Source organism: Corythoichthys intestinalis, chromosome 19 (genome assembly GCF_030265065.1).
Source record: "Corythoichthys intestinalis isolate RoL2023-P3 chromosome 19, ASM3026506v1, whole genome shotgun sequence".
NCBI classification, from domain to species: domain Eukaryota; kingdom Metazoa; phylum Chordata; class Actinopteri; order Syngnathiformes; family Syngnathidae; genus Corythoichthys; species Corythoichthys intestinalis.
The window spans coordinates 11,053,285-11,077,570 of NC_080413.1; the positions used below are offsets into that span (position 1 = coordinate 11,053,285).

Genomic DNA, 24,286 nt, shown 5'->3' on the forward strand with positions numbered 1-24,286 from the left:
TACAATAAATCAACAAGATGGCATTAACATGATTAACATTCTGTTAAAGCGATCCATGGATAGAAAGACTTGTAGTTCTTAAAAGATAAATGTTAGTACAAGTTATAGAAATGTTATATTAAAACCAGTGCTGTCAAATAATTAAAAAATTAATCTAGTTAATCATATGTCAACTGTGTGATTAATCATGATTAATCACATTTCCCTCGGGATGAATAAAGTTGCTCTTCAAGAAAAAAAATCTAGGAAAATACTATAATTGACTTCAAATTTGTTTTCAGATGAAATGTATGATGTATGAATGAATTAATACTTAACCAAATAGAGTTTTACAATTTTATTTAACAACTCAGCTCGTATAAAATAAAATGTCAGTATTATACAGAAAAGAGCTTAACAGATTACAGTGCCTCAGACTAACAATGTGGCTCAAGTACCGTTTGGCATATTGCCCAAAATTAACTGCCAACTTAACGAGCAGACAAGCACAATACAGTAACAATAGCTAGTGTTTCAAAAAATGTGTAAACAACTTGTCTGTTAAATTAAACATTTCACACAAACAAATGCAGCATTTGCAGTTTTACACTAAATGGCCTGAAAGCTGTGTGAGAGATTTAAAAAATAATCATTATAATTTGTCAATTTTCACACACTTAACTGAAAAACATTACACTAAAATGTGTGTAAAGGTGTTTAGAAACACTGTTAAGTTAGCCAGTCATACCGTTTTTTTTTTTTGTCCAGTGCATCCTGTCAGTGCAACAAACGTAACTCTGGCTAGTTGCTCCACCTTCGTTGCCTTTTCATTTTCAAAAAGTTCATGAATTTTTGTGGCAATAGTTGCCCCGTGAAGGTGTTCTGTATGTTGGGTCGCCCGATGCTATCTGGATGAGATTTTCAAGGCCCTTGTCTTCGACTAAGTTAATGGGTCTACAGTCTCTGACTACCCATCTAGCGATAGCAGTAGTCGCCCTACTTGTTGTCCTTTTGTTGACACGTCCGAGTCCGCACTCTGCCAGTGTAGCTCGATGACTGCGGTTTGTGTTTGCGATGTTAGCGTCATTGCTAACACTAGCGAAGATATGCTTTGCCCAAAGGTGGTACTTTAGGCTAGTTGTGCTTCGATGGAAGGACAGTTCATCACAGCAGTATGTGCACACAACTTTTGTTTTATCCAGATTTCCATTAGGTAGCTTTTTAAAACGGAATTTGCCATGGAGCAGTCCTGGGTCATCATCCTCACTCATCGTGGCTGGCTGCATTTTGTCCTGCATTGCCGCGCGGAGAATGTAAACATCACCGTGTGGGAATACGGGAGGCAGTTGTGGCCAAACTTAGTGTGAGCGGTAAAACGCGTTATTGTTGACAGGCATAATTAAAACCCCTCTTAATGTTTTCGTTTTAATAAAATTTGTAGAGCTGAAACGAATACTCGAGCAACTCGAGTAACTCGAGTTTAAAAACTGATCCGAGTAATTTTATTCACCTCGAGTAATCGTTTATTTTGACAGCTCTAAGCATCACGTTTCGCTCGGACTACTTTTAATGCGGGACAACGCGCTGATGTTACGTGCGTAGAGGACGAAGCAAAAAAACAACAACAACAAAACTTACTGCAGCAGACAGCCGCTCCAAACTACGCCGACGTTGCTAAAAAAACTGGCCCGCATGATGTTAAGTTGGTCGCAGGTACCATCTGATGAGTCTCATAGAGATCACATGTATGTTGAACTAGATGCGAAATGACAGACTCGGCCGCGTCTGGGCAGCGTTAATAAACAGCTGCCATCTTAAAGCAGTAGAGCGCTAAGCGCTAATAAAGTGCGCTAAGCACTAATAAATAAGATTAACGTTACTGTCTGAGTCACTAGCTCACGTAACGTTAGCCCTGCGGAGGGCTAGGTTTCTATTAATTATGACCACTTTCGATGCGTGGCTAACGTATCTTACATACAGGCTTTAACATAGCTTTGTGGAGTGATGAGGGTGTAAAATAAAAACTCAATAATGCTAACTATCAATTTTAGCTTAGTAGTCATTGCTGGATAAAACACCAAGTAGCACTGGTCCCTAATGTGCTCCAATACAGCCTGTATCATACATTTATTTTGAACACTGCAAAAACTCAAAATCCTATCAGGACTTACAGTTTAGAGTAGCGTAAAACTTAACTAGAACTTAAAAATGGCTTGACACAAATAGAAATTCAATTGAAACACGTGGGAAAAAATCCTAACTTTTAAGTGATGTGTGTTATCAAGCGTAATGGCATTTTTAGGTATATATATATATATATATATATATATATATATATATATATATATATATATATATTTTTTTTTTTTTTTTTTTTTTTTTTAATAAGATCTAAAGGTCTTTTGAGTGAAAGCAGTGAATTTGTCTTTTTTTTATTCTAGTTCATCTGAGATGCAATTGTTGGCTGTTTTCAACAATATATTTCGAAAATAAAGACATTGATTGACTGAAAATGGTTCAAGATTAGATGAAATCTCTTGTTTTCTCATGTATATTTATAATTGCTCTTCACCTAAAAATATATTTGTTTTATCCGATTACTCGATTAATCGATAGAATTTTCAGTCGATTACTCAATTACTAAAATATTCGATAGCTGCAGCCCTAAAAATTTGTAAAATTTTCAATCAAAAAATAAACTAGTAGGCCGCCATTGTTGATGTCAATAATTACACAATGCTCATGGGTGCTTAAGCCCATAAAATCAGTCGCACCCAACCACCAGCAGAGGGCGACAAAACTCCAAAAAACACAGGTAACAAGTTGGCATTGCACTGTGTTGTCATTTTAATCTGTTTGAGCGGGGCATGTGCGTTATTTGCGTCAAATATTTTAATGTGATTAATTTAAAAAATTAATTACCGCCTGTTAACGCCATAATTTTGACAGCCCTAAAGAAGACATCAATGTTGTGGAGGTGGGGGGCGGGGAACCCCACTAATTTTGTTAATGAAAGTTCGACCTGCAACAGTTAGCATAACATTAAACTTGCTAACCGTCAAAACTACTGTGGTCAGGCCAGCCTCCACAAAGTACAACAAAGTCAAGCTAGTCATCCCTTATTTGTTTGCATTATGTGCATTACAGTAATATCGTCCCTATCAATGTTAAGACTAAACCTACGCCCTTGGATTTAAATTATTATTTTTTTCAAGCATTTAAATGAAGCATTTGCATTATAAATGAATGTCAGTCTGGCAGCACATTGAACTCATAGTCAGTCTACCACACTGCGCTTTAATGCCTCTGTCGTGGGTGCAAGCCTGTTGTAAAGCAGCTGTTGCCCTGCCGCTCGAGGCTGGAGGGCCATCCAACATATGGCCCCTCCTGCAGCTGGCCATGTGCAAGGCTGGGGGCCCTGGCACGAGAGGATGAGCCCCTTCTAAGCCTTTGCTATGCTTTTGATTTTCTCTGTTTTTCCCCCCTCCTCAGATTTGTCCATGCAGCTGAACCAAGGGAAGTTTGAGTACAACGGCTCCTGCGGGTGAGAGCATCCCCTTTCTCTCTCACTCGTCACTTACAGCTTGTCACATCTCATTAGCGGTTGCCGTTGGCGACCGTAGCCACCGCCTCGCGCTCCCCGGGGCCTGTAAGTGATTTTCGGGGAAGTCATCTGTCCTCCTCCGACGCCCCCCCTCTGAGGACTCAGACTTCACCACTAATGCTGGAAATGTAATACGTGTAATATACAAGGAGGTCGTGGGGGCTTTTGCCAAACAGACATTATCTCTAACGGGACTCGGGTGTGCACGGTTTCCCTTTGGGATCTATTAGAAAACCATCCAGTGAAAGTGAAACATATCATTTGATTGATTTTTCTATTATCATGTGCATCAGGTACCTACTGAAGCCTGACTTCATGCGGCGGTCGGACCGCATGTTTGATCCCTTCTCAGAGACGCCGGTGGATGGGGTCATTGCCGCCACGTGCAGTGTACAGGTTAGACACCAAACGTGATTAAATATATGTTGAAATTTATTGAACTGGAACGTCACTTCATTCCTCCCAACGTAGGTTTTTTCAGGCCAGTTCCTTTCGGACAAGAAAATTGGCACGTACGTGGAGGTGGACATGTATGGCCTGCCGACTGACACCATCCGCAAAGAGTTCCGCACGCGCATGGTGATGAACAACGGGCTCAACCCAGCCTACAACGAGGAGCCCTTTGTCTTTAGAAAGGTACACCTTGGAGAGGGGGTCCACCAAATTAGATTGCATTGTGAGGGATGACAATTTTAGAATTCAATCGACTAGAAATATTTTCTAATAACTAAAAATATGAAATATATTGTGGTTCATTATATTATAGATTTTTTTTTTTTTTATCATTCAACTAAAATAAAGTATTATAACGGAGGTGTTTTTCTTTATGAAACTGAATGTTATTTTATATAATTTCTAAGGTCTAAAATGAATACAAAAAAAATAAATCTTGTTTTCTGTGTTTACATTATCTATAGTAAATATAATTGTTTCAATAATTAAATGGGTTTTTTTTTTAATGTCTGTTTTTATTTATTTATTTATTTTTACAAGGTATTTACATATAAGTTATTTATGCACTATTTTGGTTCATTAATTAACTCATTGATTAATGTATTTTAAACATGAAAAATATATTAAGTATATTTTTAAATAAATATAATATGTATGCATATGGCGGAAAACACTCAGGTGACTTGAAGTTCAGCTCTGAGACCCCCAATTTGGCCAAATTTCTAAATTGTCCGATATGCATGTGTGATACATCATTGGAAAGCTAAAAATCTCAATTTTCTGGGGGAAGAAAAATTTTGAACTGGAGGGCATTTTAAAAAGATTTTTTTTTTTAAAAAACAGCAAAACTTTATCTGGAGGTGAGAGCACGCGAGAGCAGAATTACAGACGCCATGACATTAACGAGATATTATCGCGAACTTACCTCGTTTCGATCCAAAAACTCCATGTCGCATGTATCACTGAGTGTCAAGACACAGCTGTGAATGGCCACAGCTGGATTTTGGGGGGATTTTATGTGTGAAACATGGTAATATAACAAGGGTCGCGATGCAGAAATCGCAGACATCAAGGAGTGGACGAGATTTTCTTTTTCATATATTTACCCTTTTAAACTTTTTTTTTCTTCAATTTTTCTTTGTTTGGATCAATTATTTATCATCTAACATACCGGGGGAAATGCGACAGTAACAAAAATGTCAATTTAACGATAGTTATGATGTAGATATTCATGACTTTTTTACAGACGGCAAATTTTTTTTTTTTTTTTTTGGTAAACAAAATATTAGACACCAATTAATAATTCTAAACTAAAAAGAACAGACATTTCGAATAATAAATATAATTACTTAGCTTCTTTTTATGGCTGGGTTGAAACAAAAGCGTTTGCGCGACGTCCGTAAACGGGGGTTTCCAGTGTAAAATGGACAAATTAAAAATACTTCGGGGACTTACAGCGCCATGAAACTGCTATGGCAGCATATAGACATATTGTTCTATCAAACACAACAGTTCTTTTGGCTTAAAATACAGCAGCTTATTTTATAGCGGGGGGCAAGAGCAGAAACTGCTTTTTCAGCCTTGTCTATGTTTTCCGCCGTATCTTGTTTACTGTATATTTTTACAGTAAATATAATTGTTTCAATAATTAAAGTTTTTTTTTTAATGTCTATTTTTAGTTGTTTTTTTTTTACACACAAGGTATTTACATAATTTAATTTATGCTCTGTTATAACTCATTTATAAACTCATTAATTATTTGTTTTAAACATTAAAACATATATTAAATATATCTTTAAATAAATGTAATATGTATGCATATACAGGTAGTCCCCAGGTTACGACGGACCCGACATGCGCGATTTTGACTTTACGACGCCTGTGTCTCGTCGTTTTTTTTTTTTTTTTTTTTTTATTTTTTTATGTTAACTTTTGTTTCGTGATGCATGCTTTTATTGTGGCGCAGGAAGCGTAGAGCAGGTTGTACTTCCACACGCGAGAGCATTTACACACCCGCCCACCCCACACAGGGCAGTGACGGCACACCCACACATGAGGAAGCAGCAGAGTGAAGAGGTGACAGCACGCGCACACATTTGTTGCTTGTGAAGCATCCAGAGGCGACGGCTTTATATAACCCCTTATATACTGTTTATTGTGCGTTTTCAATTGTGGTCGAAGACTTGAGGCGAGTTTATGCGATTGTTTTTAATGATGTGCGGACGCTAACTGATCCATGCTAATTGTTATGCAAATTTGAATTGCTGTTATTGAAGATGAGAATGATTTAATTTCATTTATTTTGGTTTCATTCTGCAAGTGTTGATGTCAAGTGAGCAAACCACACGGACATCGTCATTTCGAACTTAGCTCACTCATAGACACTGTCTAGCTAGGGCTTACATCCAACGTCTTGGCGAGGACAGTACAACGACGTATAATACATGTTTTTGGATTGTTTAGAGGGTGTTTTGATGTATTTAAAGGTTTTATTCCGACTTACGCGGAAATCTGGGTTATATCGCCAGCGCAGGAACGGAACTCGTTTGTAAACTGGGGACTACCTGCTTATTTTTTGAAAAAGTATTTAAATCATCTTCTAATATTATACTTTTTGAACAGACGGTTTTCAGACTCATTTTATAAATAAAATCTTCCATAAAAATAACATATTACAAATATATTCCAAGACATTATAAATCCAGTGATTTGAAAATATGATAAGTAAAATGTGTAGTTTACACTGTTCGGCGGGTGCAGGTTGCTGTGGCGTGCACGTGTAATAGTGCTGCTCTCAGCACAATGAGAAGTCTCTCAACCGTGACTGTGACTCCAGTTCCCTTTAACACACACCATCAATCACCGCCTCATGCAACACAACACACACACATCTGCCGTACAGCGCTCAGTGAGCAAGATCCCTTTTGTCACATGTGCACACGCAGCCGCAGGAACCCGCAAACACCTTAAAAAGCCCCCTTCGCACGCGTGTCCGCGTGCATACACAAAAAGCAAGACTCACGGGATGAGTCACGGACGAGGCGGGGCGAAGCGACGCCCCGCTTCGCGCCCACTCATTCATCTCAAGTGAGTATTCTCTTATCTCTTCTCCGGGGATTAATCATCCTCCGCTCTTTGTTCACTTATCTCAACACTCTGGCTTCTCTCAAGGAGGGGCTTCATACCTGCTCACGTTTTGAGATACAAATATACAAGATATACAGCACCCCAAGATGTTGTTATGGAGATGGCCTTGTCAGTAGTCAGATAGGCTCTGTATTGCTCTTCTATCGTAGATGATAATGTCCCCCGCTTGCTTCTGCTTTAGCATAATATTTAATACTACCATCGTCATGACTTTGTGAATCATCACACAGTAGAGCTTGGGGCTAGGCAGGGTTCGGCAACCCAAAATGTTGAAAGAGTCATATGGGACCCAAAAATATATATACCATATTTTCGGACTATAAGTCGCACCTGAGTATAAGTTGCACCAGCCCAAAAATGCGCAATGAAGAGGAAAAAAACATATACAGTGGGGCAAATAAGTATTTAGTCAACCACTAATTGTGCAAGTTCTCCCACTTGAAAATATTAGAGAGGCCTGTAATTGTCAACATGGGTAAACATCAACCATGAGAGACAGAATGTGAAAAAAAAAGAAAATCCCATAGTTTGATTTTTAAAGAATTTATTTGCAAATCATGGTGGAAAATAAGTATTTGGTCTATACCAAACGTTCATCTCAATACTTTGTTATGTACCCTTTGTTGGCAATAATGGAGGTCAAACATTTTCTGTTAGGGTCTTCACAAGCTTTTCACACACTGTTGCTGGTATTTTGGCCCATTCCTCCATGCAGATCTCCTCTAGAGCAGTGATGTTTTGGGGCTGTCGTTGGGCAACACGGACTTTCAACTCCCTCCTCACCCCGTGGCGTCAAAATGATAAGAACAGTGAGCAAAAATCCCAGAACCACACAGGGGGACCTAGTGAAGGATCTACAGAGAGCTGGGACCACAGTAACAAAGGCTACTATCAGTAACACAATGCGCCGCCAGGGACTCAAATCCTGCACTGCCAGACGTGTCCCCCTGCTGAAGAAAGTACACGTCCAGGCCTGTCTGTAGTTTGCTAGAGAGCATTTGGATGATCCAGAAGAGGACTGGGAGAATGTGTATGGTCAGATAAAACCAAAATAGAACTTTTTGGTAGAAACACAGGTTCTCTTGTTTGGAGGAAAAAGAATACTGAATTGCACCATATCCACCGTGAAACATGGGGGTGTAAACATCATGCATTGGGACTGTTTTTCTGCAAAGGGACCAGGACGACTGATCTGTGTAAAGGAAAAAATGAATGGGGCTATGTATCGAGAGACTTTGAGTGAAAATCTCCTTCCATCAGCAGGGGCATTGAAGATGAGACGTGGCTGAGTCTTTCAGCATGACAATGATCCCAAACACACAGTCAGGGCAACAAAGGAGTGGCTTTGTAAGAAGCATTTCAAGGTCCTGTAGTGGCCTAGCCAGTCTCCAGGTCTCAACCCCATAGAAAATCTGCGGAGTGAGTTGAAAGTCTGTGTTGCCCAACGACAGCCCCAAAACATCACTGCTCTAGAGGAGATCTGCATGGAGGAATGAGCCAAAATACCAGCAACAGTGTGTGAAAAGCTTGTGAAGAGTTACAGAAAACATCTGGCCTCCATTATTGCCCACAAAGGGTACATAACAAACTATTGAGATGAACTTTTGGTATTGACCAAATACTTATTTTCCACCATGATTTGCAAATAAGTTCTTTAAAAATCAAACAATGTGATTTTCTGGTTGGTTTTTTTCCACATTCTGTCTCTCATGGTTGAGGTTTACCCATGTTGACAATTACAGGCCTCTCTAATATTTTCAAGTGGGAAAACTTGCACAATTAGTGGTTGACTAAATACTTATTTGCCCCACTGTAAGTCGCACAGGAGTATAAGTCGAATTTTGGGGGAAATTTACATGACAAGATCAAACACATAGAACAGATATGTAATCTTGAAAGGCAATTTAAAATAAAAATACAATAGAGAACAACATGTTGAATAAGTGTACAGTATGATAATATTACATGAGGCATGAACAACGAAATACGAACATGGCCGGTATGTTAACGTAACATAGCTTTATTAAGAGTTATTCGGATAACTATAGCATAAAGAACATGCTAACAAGTTTACCATACCATCAATGTCACTCCAGAACACCAAAATAACATGTGAAATGATATAAAAATGTGTTAATAATTTCACACATAAGTCGCTCCTGAGTATAAGTCGCACTCCAGGCCAAACTATGAAAAAAAGCTGCGACTTATAGTCCGAAAAATACGGTATATGTCTGAAGCAGCAAAAAATGAAAAGCCTTATATAAGCTTTATAAAGAAGGCAACACATGTATCATGTATGTATATATTTTAGCTCTATTAGCCTGCTAAGTTGGCTACAAATACCTAATGAGCCTTCATGAAGCAACACATGTATCATGTATGTATATATTTTAGCTATATTAGCCTGCTAAGTTGGCTACAAATACATAATGAGCCTTCATGATTTAATGTTTATTTTCCCAGCAGTACATTCTATAGAGAAGAATTAGAAGAATGTTTGTTTCATGTTTGTCCTCCTTCAGAAATCATATTAAAACAAAAATCTACTTCCCTTTTCCATTTTCAAACATTTTTTTAAAGCTCCAGGGAGCCACTAGGGTGGCTTTAAAGAGCCACGGGTTGCTGACCCCTGGCTAGCCTGTTTTATCACGTAATTCAAGTTTCAAGTGAAAAAAATCAGTTAACCTTTCATGCATGAACTATGATTGTTTTTTTTCTTAAATATTTTTATTGTGTATTGTATTGTATTGTATTCTTTAATTTTTTTATTGTGTTAATGTTGGCCAGGGTCTCAAACTTGCGGCGCAGGGGCAAATTGTGGCCTAATGGACAATATTTTATGGTCCCCACTTGACATCCAATTGTAGTATTAGTGTTGTCTGCACGTATTTTGCGTTGGGCAATCAAAAAATTCATAAATGACTTTAAATGTAATTAATGAATTAATTGAAGGATCTATTTTGGAGGGGGGGGGGGGTCATCATTTTTATTTAATTAATTAAATAGTCATAAATAAAGAATGCAAAAAAACAAATTAAAATATGCCTTGAGTCGTGAAAAATTCTAAATAAAATTAATTGGATTTAGAAAAATGAAAACTTCCAAAAATAAAACAAACTTTAATAAATTGGGGGTTGCGGGGGGTATGAATAACACTGGCTTATGTGTCGTGTTTTATCAATCTCTTCTGACCTCACACACCCTCTTTGGCTACAATTGACAGCCATAGACCATCTAATCCATTAAATGATTGCTTCCAGCCCCTTCCACTTGGAATGGATTGGACATCTATTGCCGTCAATAGGTGTTTTCAATATCAATTTCCCTCTTTTACTAACTACCACAACACATAATCTGTGACATGGCGAGCACTGAATGATTTAATGGATGTCCAGTGTAGTCACCACTGTCCCTGAAAGGGATACTTAAGACTTAAAACAGTCAGTGTGTACTCATGCAATTCATTCTTTGATTGGTACAACCTTGTCAGAAAATGCCAAACAAGCGCATGTTCCCTGGCAGGTAATCTTGCCGGATCTGGCGGTGCTGCGGCTAGCGGTGTACGACGACAACAACAAGCTGATCGGCCAGCGCATCCTTCCGCTGGACGGCCTGCAGGCCGGCTACCGCCACATCTCGCTGCGGAACGAGGGCAACAAGCCCCTCTCGCTGCCCACCATCTTCTGCCAGATCATCCTCAAAACCTACGTGCCCGACGGCTTTGGGGGTGAGTCAAATAAAGCAGGTTGATTTCACGCCCTGCGCTTTATGACAAGCCTTCTGGGGAACTTTTGCTTTTGTTTTCTTTTTACTCCCTTCCCCAACGCCTTTAGTTGGTTTTCTGGTAATGATGCCGCAAAAGCTTTAAACGTGCAAATGAGAAGACATTTGCAGCTGTCGTTAAATGAAGCCAAAGGGTTTGATGCGGGAAAATGACCGCGCTCGTTAGCGCCTCCTCTCGCCGGGGGGGCTTTGATGCTGCAATCACTTTGTGGGTTTTTTTTTTTTGTTTTGTTTAATTCTTTAGCGATTGCTTTTCTTTATAAACTCTGCAAAGTAGCGATGTTTTCATCTATGCTTGAATTGGATTTACAGTGTTATAAAGGATATAACTCTGATCTATATCCAGAATTACTGGTAAATTGAATTGAACATCCTTAAATGCTTACATGGGGGTTTATTAGAATTAAAAAAAAAATTTAATGACTGTATTTAATGGATATTTGAAGTAAATAGTAAAAGTGTGGATAATAAATTGACTATGGATTTTTATATAATACTATATTATAATATTCTAATATAAATTAGGAAATAAATTTCCAATCATTTATCAAATTGGTGTATTGAAATATTTCTTGAAAATAAAGCAGTAGACTTCTCAGGAAGGCTCTGTTGTAGAGAACCTTTCTAGCAAACCTAACTTTTTATCTAAAATACTCCTAAATCGGCAAACTCTTGACTTCAGTCTATCTTTAAATGATAAAACGTTTTTAAAACTTTCACATGTCGAAAGTAGACAGAAGGGATTAACGGGAGCAATTTTAACAACTTAAACAGTTGATTCACAACATTAAATGACTTCCAAACATAGCAAAGGCACTGTTTTTTTTTGTGTTTTGTTTTGTTTTGTTTTTTTTTTAGGAAAAAAACATGAAAGGTAACACCAGTTATTTTGCCAAATAACTAATCACTCTTACATTCAGGTACTGTAACTGAGTTAATAACTCAATTACTTTTTGGGAGAAGTAATTTGTAACTGTATTAAATTACTTTTTTTTAAAGTAAGATTAACAACACTGATTACTACATGTGGAAATACAGAATAAGATAAAGAAAAAAAATAAAAATCTAGAGCTTGCATGTTAAATAATTCAGCCTTCATTGAAACAACACTTTAACAAAGCGGGCGAATGTGTTGCAGCATTTGTCGAAGCTTTGTCCGACCCAAAGAAGTTTCTGACAATCGCGGAGAAGAGAGCTGACCAGATGAAAGCCCTCGGCATCGATACGGTATCCCCATCCATACAAAAACCACTAAGTATCTATAATGTAAAGTGACAATTGCGTGCTCGTCCCATCTCAGAACGACATCGCTGACGTCCCTAGCGGAAGCTCCAAAAACGACAAAAAGGGAAAGGGCAAAGGGGACACGGTGAAGGCCAGCGTGACGCCACAGAGCAGCGCGGATGTCGCGCAGACCTCCAACGCGGCCCAGAACAACACGGCGGAGACCAAGAAAGGTACACGCACATTCCACACATGCGTTATTTGAAAAACACGCGGTCACACTTTACGTTGCGATGTTTGCAGATAACGCATTGGTACCGAATGTCAGCATTGACGACTTAAAGCAAATGAAGGTACGTACTTTTCAATACTGTATTTTTCGGACTATACGTCGCACCTGAGTATAAGTCGCACCAGCCAAAAAATGCGCAATGAAACGGATAAAACATATATAAATCGCACCGGAATATAAGTCACATTTTTGGGGGGACAATTATTTGATAGAATCCAGCACCAAGAACAGACATGTCATCTTGAAGGCAATTTAAAATACAAAAAGAGAACAACAGGCTGAAGGTGTACGGTATGCTAACATTACATGACGCTAGCTCGATGCGGCCCCAGCCCAATCAATTAACTTGATCTGCTTGCCCGAGCCCGAAAAAAACTGAAATTTTATGTTTTATTTGTAGGCACGAGCCCGGAAAAAAAAAAGAAATTTTATGTTTTATATGTGAAGACTCAGGAGAAGGAGGAAATGCGTGGTTGCATTTTGTGTGATCACGTTTGTGACGATGAGGTGCATCTATGCAAAATGTTAAAAAATTACAGCCTGTCTTTTGTAACGAATTCTCCCGGTTAAACAAGACTGTAAGATGGATATTCAATAAATATTTATATCTTTTATATTTGCGTGTCTGTTCTAACAGGCGGATAGTGGATTTGACATTTATTTTAATCTCGAGTTGCCAGAAAAAAAAAGTTTTCTCAATGTTTAAATACCGTATTGGCCCGAATATAAGACGGTGTTTTTTGCATTGAAATAACACTGAAAAAGGGGGTCGTCTTATATTAGCGGTCAAGAAATTATACCCATTCAAGACGCTAGATGGCGCCAGATATCATTGAAACGATGTTCTGCCATGACAGATCTCAGCTACTCTACCCATTCACGACGCTCGATGGCGCCAGATATCATTGAAGCGATGATCTGTCATGACATATCTCAGCTACTCGTTTAACCAGTTTGCATTATTTTATTGCAATGTCATTCCTTATTCAGATTTGTTTCGAGACTACAGTTACAGTTGGACTTCACTTTGAAGGTTAATGCAGTTATTGCAATTGTGTTGTTTTATCACAATAGATTGGTTTATTTACATTTCAAAAACCAGAAGCCATTCATTTACGAATGTGATTGCACTTTAGTTTACATATTTAATAGGGCTGTCAAAATGATCGCGTTAACGGGCGATAATTAATTTTTTAAATTAATCACATTAAAATATTTGACGCAATTAACGCACATGCCCCACTCAAACAGATTAAAATGACAGTACAGTGTAATGTCTGCTTGTTACTTGTTTTTTGGTGTTTGGCGCCCTCTGCTGGCGCTTGGGTCCAACTGATTTTATGGGTTAGTACCATGAGTGAGCATGGTGTAAATATTGACATCAACAATGGCGAGCTACTAGTTTATTTTTTGATTGAAAATTTTACAAATTTTAATAAAACGAAAACATTAAGAGGGGTTTTAATATAAAATGTCTATAACTTGTACTAACATTTATCTTTTAAGAACTACAAGTCTTTCTATCCATGGATCGCTTTAAGAGAATGTTAACAATGTTAATGCCTTCTTGTTGATTTATTGTTATAATAAACAAATACAGTACTTATGTACCGTATGTTGAATGTATATATCAGTCTTGTGTGTTATCTTTCCATTGCAACAATAATTTACAGAAAAATATGGCATATTTTATAGATGGTTTGAATTGCGATTAATTACGATTAATTTTTAAGCTGTAATTAACTCGATTAAAAATTTTAAACGTTGACAGCCCTAATATTTAAATGTTCAGATATTTAGATTTGAATGAGGCAAAATAACATGCTTTTTCTCTCACATATATTGGTATAATCATTTGTTTCGGATGTACTTTAATTATTTTCTGTATAAAAAATAATTTGGTGTTCAAAAAGTACTTTTTCAAACTTGAGTCTTGAAAAAGAGGGGGTCGTCTTATAATCAGGGCCGTCTTATATTCGGGCCAATACGGTAGTCTACATATTTTTCTGATCATTATAAATGCATTTACACAGCAAAATAACGCTGGAAAAGTTTGTTAAATATATTTCTCGTATGAGACCAAAGCGCCACATTCGTTTACATTCAGCGAAGCCGACACAGGTTTCCGTATAGCACCTTCAACAATCAATTTAAATTCTTTCCATATCCCTCTCCTACCGCAGTTGTTTGCTTTTCAATTCCCCTGTCTTTAGTTTGTTTTTCACTCCTATAGCTGCTTTATATTGAAAAGGATGCTTGCGGAGGGCGCCACAGGTCGCTGGGAGGGGAAGATTGAAAAGAGCCACTGCGTTCTCGTGCGCAGGCATGCACAGGACCTTCTCTGCTTTATCCAAATTATTTATTTTATTCAACATCCATACATCGTTTTAGTATAAATATATGAATATATATTTATTTTTAAAAAGTTAGCGAGAGATAATCACACATAAGTCGCTCCAGAGTATAAGACGCACCATCTGCCAAACTAACTGCGACTTATAGTCCGAAAAATACGGTAGTCATTTATAAGAAGAGATCTTGAGTCAGTGAAGTCATTTTGTGTCCCTTCCACTGCAGACGTACCTTAAACTCATTAAAAAGCAGCAAAAGGATTTGAGCACTATAAAGAAGAAGCACTTGAAGGTAAGTCACGCACTTCTCCAAAGGCTTTCTCCTGATTGCCCATACGAACGTTTCTTCCGATGTCTTTTTACAGGATCAAAACACGATGCAGAAAGCGCACAGCACGCAGGTGGACAAGATGGCATCGGCGCACGACAAAGAGAAGAGCACACTGGAGAAGCTGCTGGAGAAAGCCATTAAGAAACGAGGGTAAAAAATAGCAACTAGCACTGGTGGATTCTCACAAGACAAGATAATAATTGAATAATGTAAGCCGGGTAGTATGCTGAGTTCCAAATTATTATGCAAATGATATTTTTCTCTCTTAGTAGACCATACAAATGACAGTCAGCGTAATTTCCAAGTCAGCGACTGTTTCCGAATAATTCATATGTTTTTGAATAAGCCTCCCAATTATTTTTTTCACGGCACTCATAGATAAACAATAACTTTTTTTTTTTTTTATATAAAAATGCAAAAATAAAGTGAAAAAGGAATTATACGTCTAGCGCCATCAATGACAGCCAATGAGTGAACACACTGTTCTAGTGGGAAATTTTGCTGGCAACCTATTTACTTTATTAAACAGTGATATCTTTTTAAAATGATAATTCGATTCTTGGAGGAGCATATCGATAACCTATTGGGACAAAGTATCACGATATATCACCATATCGACATATTGTTACTGGAGTTGGCCGACATTATCGGGTAACCAGTAGTAACAGCCGATAAAAGCATTTTGTAATGATATCGGATAATATTGATATCGTTTTTTTATATCGGTTTTGGGCCAATATGTATGTTGCCTTCAAAGCAGTGTTGTTTTCGTCAACAATGACGATAACGAAAATATTTCGTCGGCGAACAATTTTTTAATGACAGCGACGAGCTAAAAACGTGGCTTGGGAGACTAGAACATAACAAGAGACAACAACAAGACGAAAATGCGACATACAGTAGTTTCTGTCATATGTTCACAATGCGTGACATTTTCATATTGTACGTGGAGTACATTAGCTTGCATTGTAGCAGTGTTTGGGTCATGTCAGTTATGTGAGATGTGTACGGTGGCCGAGAAGTGTCAGGCGAAAGGCAAAGTCCAAACACTTTGCAAATAGAAAAAGCACGAACCCCAACTGCAAACGCTATGCAAAAGAAAAAAAGCACAAATGCAAACTGTCACAACACCATCCCCAATTCCTAAAGCGCGATCGCAAATTGGCAAAAGCACGAACCCCAATTGCCACAACACGGCAGCAAATGGCTCGCAGCACGTATGCAAATTGCCACAACACAATCCCCAATTCCTAAAGCTCGAATGCAAATTGCCACAACACGACAGCAAATGGCTCGCAGCACGACCGCAAAAGGCTCGCAAGACAATTGCAAAGATGATGACGCAGAAGTTAAAAAAAAAAATTTGTATATTGTTATATGTGCTTTGTGACCATCTCTACAGGCCTCCGTAAAGTTGCCCCCCATCAGATGCAAATTTATATAAAAATGATGTTAATCGTTTGTGCTGCAACGGTTTTGTAGATATAGTATTATGCTTTTATTGAGATATTAATTTCGAGTGGGGACGTCACTCGTAGCTTTTTCTTAGCATAGCTCCCGCAGCTAAGGGAGTGTACCAACTCTCTCAATAACAGAGGGGTGTCCTACCAACTAGCACGAACAGAACACAAAAAAATTCGGGTCCATTTTGCGGTAAATTGGCGGCTTGAGATATTAAATTCAAGTGATGAGGTCCCTCTGAGCCCCTCATTTACTGCAAAATGGTTCCCAATTTGTGCCATTCGTTTGTGCTACTTGTTGGACACCCCTCTTTTATGTTATGTTAATGGAGCGTACCAACTCTCTCCCTCTGTTATTTTAATGAAGTGTACCAACTCTCTCAATAACAGAGGGGTGTACTAACAACTAAATTAACAACCAAATTAACAACCAATTAAAAAACCTTTGTGTCACATTTTACCCGATGAAAATAGTATGTTATGCATGGATGGAACACGGAAATGGGAATGTAGCCATGAAAACATAAATTTTAGGACCGTCAAACGATTAAAATTTTTAATCGAGTTAATTACAGCTTAAAAATTAATTAATCGTAATTAAACGCAATTCAAACCATCTATTATGTGCCATATTTTTCTGTAAATTATTGTTGGAATGGAAAGATAAGACACAAGATGGATATATACATTCAACATACGGTACATAAGTACTGTATTTGTTTATTATGACAATAAATCAACAAGATGGCATTAACATTATTAACATTCTGTTAAAGCGATCTATGGATAGAAAGACTTGTAGTTCTTAAAAGATAAATGTTAGTACAAGTTATAGAAATTTTGTATTAAAACCCTACTTAATGTTTTCGTTTTAATAAAATTTATAAAATTTTCAATCAAAAAATAAACTAGTAGCCCGCCACTGATGATGTCCATAATGACACAATCCTCATGGGTGCTGAAGCCCATAAAATCAGTCACACCCAAGTGCCAGCAGAGGGCGACAAAACTCCAAAAAACACAAGTAACAAGTGGGCATTGCACTGTGGTGTCATTTTAATCTGTTTGAGCGGGACATGTGCGTTAATTGCATAAAATATTTTAACGTGATTAATTATAAAAATTAATTACCGCCCGTTAACGCGATAATTTTGACAGCCCTAATAAATTCATTTTCCAAATGTGAAAATCAACCACGAAAGGCACAAGTATTTGTAGTATATTTAAAAATTGAAGTAATTTGTATGGGAATTCACTTAGATGTTGGCTTGCTATAGCTTAGCTATATCAATTTTAAATTTAAAAAAAAAAAAAAGCTTTATAATTTAATTCCGAAGGGTTCAGTGAATGCACATGTGAAACTTGTGGGGTTCAGTACCCTAAGCAAGGTTAAGAACCACTGGTCTAAAGCTAGGCTGCGCTCCAAATTTATCACGAAAAAGGCATTTGTTAATGGATAAGCCACACCAGACTAAAAGCCACAACTGTTCTCACTGTATTATGGGATATTTACACCAAAATATTTTAACCGGTATCACTTAATTTGACAGCGGCATCATAAGACTGTCATAAGACCAAATGAACCACCATAAAGCTTGTACCAATTGACTGCAAAGCTTTATTGCTTCAAGAAGCTTCATTTGGCCATCACTGCTCCCTTGGGGAGATAGTCAACCTATGCTGTCAACACTGTTTTTGTCCAACATGCCTCCTAGCTGCATTGCAGTGTTAAAGATGTAAATAACTCTCAAAATTCATGTTCTGTGCTTATTTATTATTTCTTCAGTTACTGTTCTAATTGTTTCATTAATTGCTAGTTATACTATTTGGGAACACTTTATTTGACAGTGGCGCTATAAGACTGTCATGTTACTATGATAATTATGATATGACATGATTTCACTTTTGAATGGATGTGAAAGATCCGAACTGTACAAAAATGGAGTTAGTGACATAATTTGTCGGATCACACTTCATAACACCTGTCATAAGCATTCATTAATGCTCATGATCGTGTCATGTCATTATTATGACAGTCTTATGGCTGTCTAATGACGCCGCGGTCAAATAAAGTGTTACCTATTAACCCAAATAAATCAACAAATAAGCTGCACTGGACTATAAGCCGCAGGATTCAAAATGAGGGAAAAAAGTAGCGGCTTATAGTCAGAAAGTTATGGTATTTTTGGACTAAAACTTTTGAATTTTGCAGACGAAAACATTTTGAGTAACTGTCGACTAAAACTGGATGAACTTTGGATAAGGTTTAGTCAACCCAAAACTAGACAAAGACGAACACATTTTGAAATGACTTAGACTAATAAGTGTTTTCGCCCAAAACACTAAGAGTAAAACACAAATTGAAAGAGCCGCCAAAAACAATACTGCTTCAAAGTGAATTGTAGAAGCCTTTTGCCTTCTCCCTTTGTACTAGGGCTGGTCATAGCTTAGCACTGCAGTTGTCAGAGTACCCGCGGGTTATTAAAAGTATTAAAAAAGCATTGAATTTAGTTTTCCATTATTAAAGGCATTAAAAGTATTAAATTAGCTGTCGTAAGTCTGGAATTTTTTCACCATGGTTTTAATTTTCAAGAACATCTCAGTGCAACCTAAATTATATCCGTGACGAAGTTTATTTTATTATTTTTTTTTTTTAATCCATAACGAAGATGACGCGTAGAATTTTTACGATGCACTGCACCTCGTGCGTGCGCGCCGTTAGCATCGACATCACAACAGCAGGCAATCGCACAGTACCAGGCCCGGAGTGGCTAATCGGGAGAACCAGGACAGTTCCCGGTGGGCCGGCCTGACGTTTGGGCCGGTTGTAATACACATTTTTAACAAAGCTTTCAGTTAAACTATTTTCTAACGGCATCACGCAACCCCGCTTTGCGCGATAAATTATGGCCCTTCTAGCATTCCGTAGTTTGAAATTCGATACCTCGCAACAGGCTCCCTCTCATTCTCCAATGCCGCCAGCTCTGCCTCTGGGAAAGAGTATCATAATATCATCCTGTTGACTTGATTCTGAAAAAATAAATTTTGGATTTTAATGGCCGAAATGGGGCACGTTGAGGCAGCATGACGAGTGTGAACCCGTCTGGCTGTTGGTGCGACCCATTATCGTTGTTTTTGAGCATGTTTGGATAAAAGTACAGCGATAAACCATAAATGAACATGCAGAATGAAATTTTTTTTCATGAGAGCACCACTAAAACTTACACCATGGAGGCTCCAGGCACTATTTTTGGGCACAAAGACGGAGGATTGGGGTGAAATCCACGTTCTCAGGCAAAACATAAGTTGGGCATTTTAACCCAAAACATTGCACTCTGAGGTGGATTGATGAGCGTGAACTACCCTGAAATACACAGGTGTCTGAACTGTATAAGTGCACTGGGAGACAGCCGTTTTGGTGAGTTCAATTATTCTTTCAATCAATCATTCAATCTTTCACATTTAATTGCGGTAATTTTATGTCATGAATAATATGAAAACACTCATAAGTAATGATATATTACATTAATTTTTTATTTATTTAAACTATATACAGTACGCCCCCAAAATTTTGAATATCAAGTAAAAGGTGTTTTATTTTGGTAGATTAAACCAACAAAATTGAGTATGTCAATTTGCATGTACCATAAACAAAAAAAATGAATATGATGAAAAGCTTCAGTTTTGTACACACTTGCCACATGTGTAATTCAAAACACCTGGAAAAAAGGTTTCTCATTCTTTAAAAAGTCAGTCTAATCTAGGGCTGGGCGATATGGCCTTAAGTACGTATCACGATAAATTGAGCAGATTTACCTCGATAACGATAGATGACGATAAATTCGCCCAAGCGGACTGTTATATAATGTGAAAATTTGAATCAATGCATGGAATACAAATTAACCATTTTCTCGTTAATTTATTTACCAGCTTTCAATTTAACAATTGCACATGCAGTCTAAACATTAAGTATTAAAAAAAATCTTGTAAACAATAAGAATTCTAGTGTGAACATTTATAACAACTTGTATGACTTGAAAAATGTACAACATTAGAAAAATCAATATGACGACTGTGCAAACATGTCATTCTAACACAAATGACTTGCAGCTTTAACAGTACACTTCAGACAACTTATTGGTAATTAATGGCTGCTGTGACATAATTATTCAACACAAGTGTTTACGTCAAGGTTTCTTTTTTTTTTTTTTATACATGCACCCCCACACACACAGACACAACCAGATTAAAGCTGTATTGCTCTGACGCCAATGAAATATTTAAGGTTTTATTATGGCAGAATAAAGCAAACACATACAGAAAAATAGCTGTGGCCATTAAACTGTCATATTATATATAGGCTTCACTGTTGGATTATACTTTAGGCTGAGTGCTTTACCATCATGAAAGCTTTCAGAGAAATCACTCAGAGATGCCAAATAACGCGACATAATGATTGCTACATGAAGTCCGTGCCCAGTCCACTCATTAATTTCAGCCGTTTTGACAAGGTTAGAGCCGCTATCCGACTCTTTCACGTTCATTTGTAGCCGCTGTTAGCCGCTAGCGTTAGCCTGTGGCTTGACTACCAGAAGAAAGCACTAAAAGCATCCTCTCCTGAAATCGTGAGAACCAGGGAGGACCCGGCAAGAGTTTACTTAATGTCGGGTGAAAGTTTGGCGAAGCTAACTTAAGCCCAACTCCATCCCGTTTACTTGTAGCGTTAGCCACTGGCGTTAGCCTACCAGGCTTCTGTTTGTTTGGCTTCCTGAAAACCACGTGACTCCATACGTAAGCACACTGTCTGCTTTCTTAAAGGGGAATGAACATAGCCAAACAACACAGAGTCAAAGCGGGATGAAAAGACTATATTTTCTTGTGTTATTAAATTACCGAATTTGCCGACATGGTCAAAATTACGTCGGTGATCGTGAAGAATTTCGGTGACGGTAAATTTTTGGTTTACCGCCCTGCTCTAGGACTCTAATATAAGATAAAATTATAGCTAGTACCCCAAAAATAAAATGGTAACTTCACACAGAACCTGCGCTTGAGCCCTTGATCTCAGAACTGTCAGTAGACATGCTCTTCCTCTGTGCCTCCCTTTTCACAGGTTATTTGGGGGAAAATTCATATTTGATTCATCTTTACAAGTGTAAAGGAAAACTCTTTTCTTGTTTCTAATGAGGCTTAAATTTGATGAACTCCTCTGCTAATAGGTGTATTTAGAAAATGAAATATATAATTTATGCATTTTAAAAAATAGCAAATTTAGTATTGACAGCATGCGATTAGTCGCGATTTTAAAAAATTTATCGCTTGACAGCACAATTATTATTACAATATTTTAATAAGGTAGGTCATGACATAAAGAGGGCCGGTCTGTGGCACAAAACTTTGCACATTTATTGAAGATACAATTAAAACATTCTTTTGTCAAACACACTTAGTAATTGAGGTTAAATTTGATGTTCAGTGCTTTATTTTTTTAATATGATTAAATATTATCTAAATAATGGGTGCGAGAAAAGTATTAATTTTCAGTTGAAATGGCATTAAAAAAGGTCTTAAAAGTCTTGAATTTAGATTTATCAATCCTGGGGGGACCCTGGTTATGCTTATTGACCATTCAAACTAAGATGCTTGGGAATTGTTATTGTGAGCATTATCATGATTAAAGCGTCCAGTGAGGCATCACAATGCAATTAGCCATGATATGTTAATTCCACAACCGCATATTTCAGTATCGGTTTGATATCGGTATCGGAACTTTGGAGTTGGACAATATCGGGATACCGTTTAAAAAGTCATTATGGGACCACTCTAATTGTTACATATAATAGGGGCACTAATATCTCATTTTTCATGTGTTGTCAATCAGGGAAAACAACTGCCAAGAACTGAAGAAGGAAACCGAAGTCAAGATCCAAAAGCTGGTCACCGATCACAAAGCAAAGGTGCGACGATGGCGTTCATTCGCGCGTTTTCGCAACTCTTGACGCACTCGCTTGCTCGCTCGGCAGGTAAAGGACTTGACGGCGCAGCACACCAAGGAATGGTCGGAGCTCATCGGCGGCCACGCCAGTGAAGAGCAGGGGCTGAAGGATGCCCACGTCACGCAGCAGTGCGAGCACCTCAAGAAGCTGCTGAGTAGCGTTCAGGAGCAGCAGACCTCACAGCTCAAACTCATACATGAACGGTTAGTCACGATTTGAAACACTTTTGTTTGTGATTTTGCAGACTCTTGAGGATTTTAATATTTTTATTTTTTGTTACCCAGGCAGAGCAAAGAGATGCGAGCCAACCAGGCCAAGATGTCTATGGAGAACAGCAAAGCTATTAGTCAGGATAAGAGCATCAAAAACAAGGCGGAGAGGGAAAGGTGAGTGTTTAGATGTTATCATGCGTGTCGGTCATTTAGGATCTTCTCAGGGTCCAGTAACTGCGGTCCAGGACTTACTGTACTGTACGACATTTAGCTGACTCCCTTTTGTTTGTGACTGCAGGAGAGTGCGTGAGTTGAACAGCACCAACACGAAGAGGTTCATGGATGAGCGAAAGAGGGTGTGTACAAACATGGAATGCATGCGTTTGCTCATATAGCAGGGAAGACATTTTATTGAATCTGCTTGTGTGTGTTTTAGTTGGCCATGAAGCACCAGAAGGAAATAGAGCAGTTGGAGAAGAACCAGAAAGAGCAAGTGGAGAAACTGGACAAGTTTAATGAGCAGGTACAATTCAACACTATATAAAAGGAGCATTTTTATAAGGTGCCTTCAATGACATCCAGTCCATTTTTATTACATTTTTATATATTGTCTTTATGTACATGGACATTCATGTTCATTTTTTGGTTGGTTTTTCATATGATTTGCTTTTCCTTTCCCAGCTTTTGGCATCACACCATGAAAACAAACAAAAAGGTAAGCACCTTTGGTTCCCCAGCGTAACATTTAAAAAAAAAAAAAAAAAAAAAATCATCATTTGTAATTTTAATGTTGCGTTATAGAATGTTTTGTAAGGTTATGTCTATACTTGATCATCACATAATCGATCCAGAGTGGTAATCATGTGTGTTTTTATTGCCAATAGGGACTTTAAAACATCAATCCATCTTTGGAAAGTTGGGGCAAATGTTTATGTCTTTATGTTAAGCCTTTCAAGCATGAAATATGTTTTTTTCTCTTAAATGTTTTTAAATATTACAGTCAGTGGTCTCAAACCTGCGGCCCCCATTTGACATCCAATTGTAGTTTTGCCCGATTGTCAGGGTACCCACGGATTATTAAAAGTATTAAAAAAGCATTGAATTTAGTTTTCCATTATTAAAGGTATTAAAAGTATTAAATTAGCTGTCGTAAGTCTGGAATTTTTTCACCGTGGTTTTAATTTTCAAAAACATCTCAGTGCAACCTAAATTATATCCGTGACGAAGTTTTTTTTTTTTTTTTTAATCCATAACGAAGATGACGCGTAGAATTTTTACGATGCACTGCACCTCGTGCGTGCGCACCGTTAGCATCATTAGCATCAACATCATAACAGCAGGCAATCGCACAGTACTGTGTGCTAACGTATTGGACCAAGTCGCATCCAGATACTTTGAGTCACAGTTTATGGGTCATGCGAAGGCAGTGGACCTGCTTAACATTTCAAAGT

The 24,286-nt window shown here is 37.9% G+C and overlaps 1 protein-coding gene across 5 annotated transcripts in view; it reads left to right on the forward strand.

Annotated features, from left to right (window-relative positions):
• Nucleotides 1-24,286, forward strand: part of LOC130907664 (1-phosphatidylinositol 4,5-bisphosphate phosphodiesterase beta-4-like) — a 144,412-nt gene that overhangs the window by 113,494 nt on the left and 6,632 nt on the right. For all 5 annotated transcript variants that reach the window (XM_057823007.1, XM_057823006.1, XM_057823004.1 and 2 more), the window contains 15 exons: nucleotides 3,472-3,523; nucleotides 3,877-3,979; nucleotides 4,055-4,219; nucleotides 10,709-10,913; nucleotides 12,108-12,196; nucleotides 12,270-12,426; nucleotides 12,497-12,546; nucleotides 15,063-15,128; nucleotides 15,202-15,317; nucleotides 22,509-22,584; nucleotides 22,651-22,826; nucleotides 22,908-23,009; nucleotides 23,134-23,191; nucleotides 23,272-23,358; nucleotides 23,517-23,550. In XM_057823007.1, the coding sequence (XP_057678990.1) occupies nucleotides 3,472-3,523; nucleotides 3,877-3,979; nucleotides 4,055-4,219; nucleotides 10,709-10,913; nucleotides 12,108-12,196; nucleotides 12,270-12,426; nucleotides 12,497-12,546; nucleotides 15,063-15,128; nucleotides 15,202-15,317; nucleotides 22,509-22,584; nucleotides 22,651-22,826; nucleotides 22,908-23,009; nucleotides 23,134-23,191; nucleotides 23,272-23,358; nucleotides 23,517-23,550 (1,536 nt within the window). The remainder of the gene's footprint in view (nucleotides 1-3,471; nucleotides 3,524-3,876; nucleotides 3,980-4,054; nucleotides 4,220-10,708; nucleotides 10,914-12,107; nucleotides 12,197-12,269; nucleotides 12,427-12,496; nucleotides 12,547-15,062; nucleotides 15,129-15,201; nucleotides 15,318-22,508; nucleotides 22,585-22,650; nucleotides 22,827-22,907; nucleotides 23,010-23,133; nucleotides 23,192-23,271; nucleotides 23,359-23,516; nucleotides 23,551-24,286) is intronic.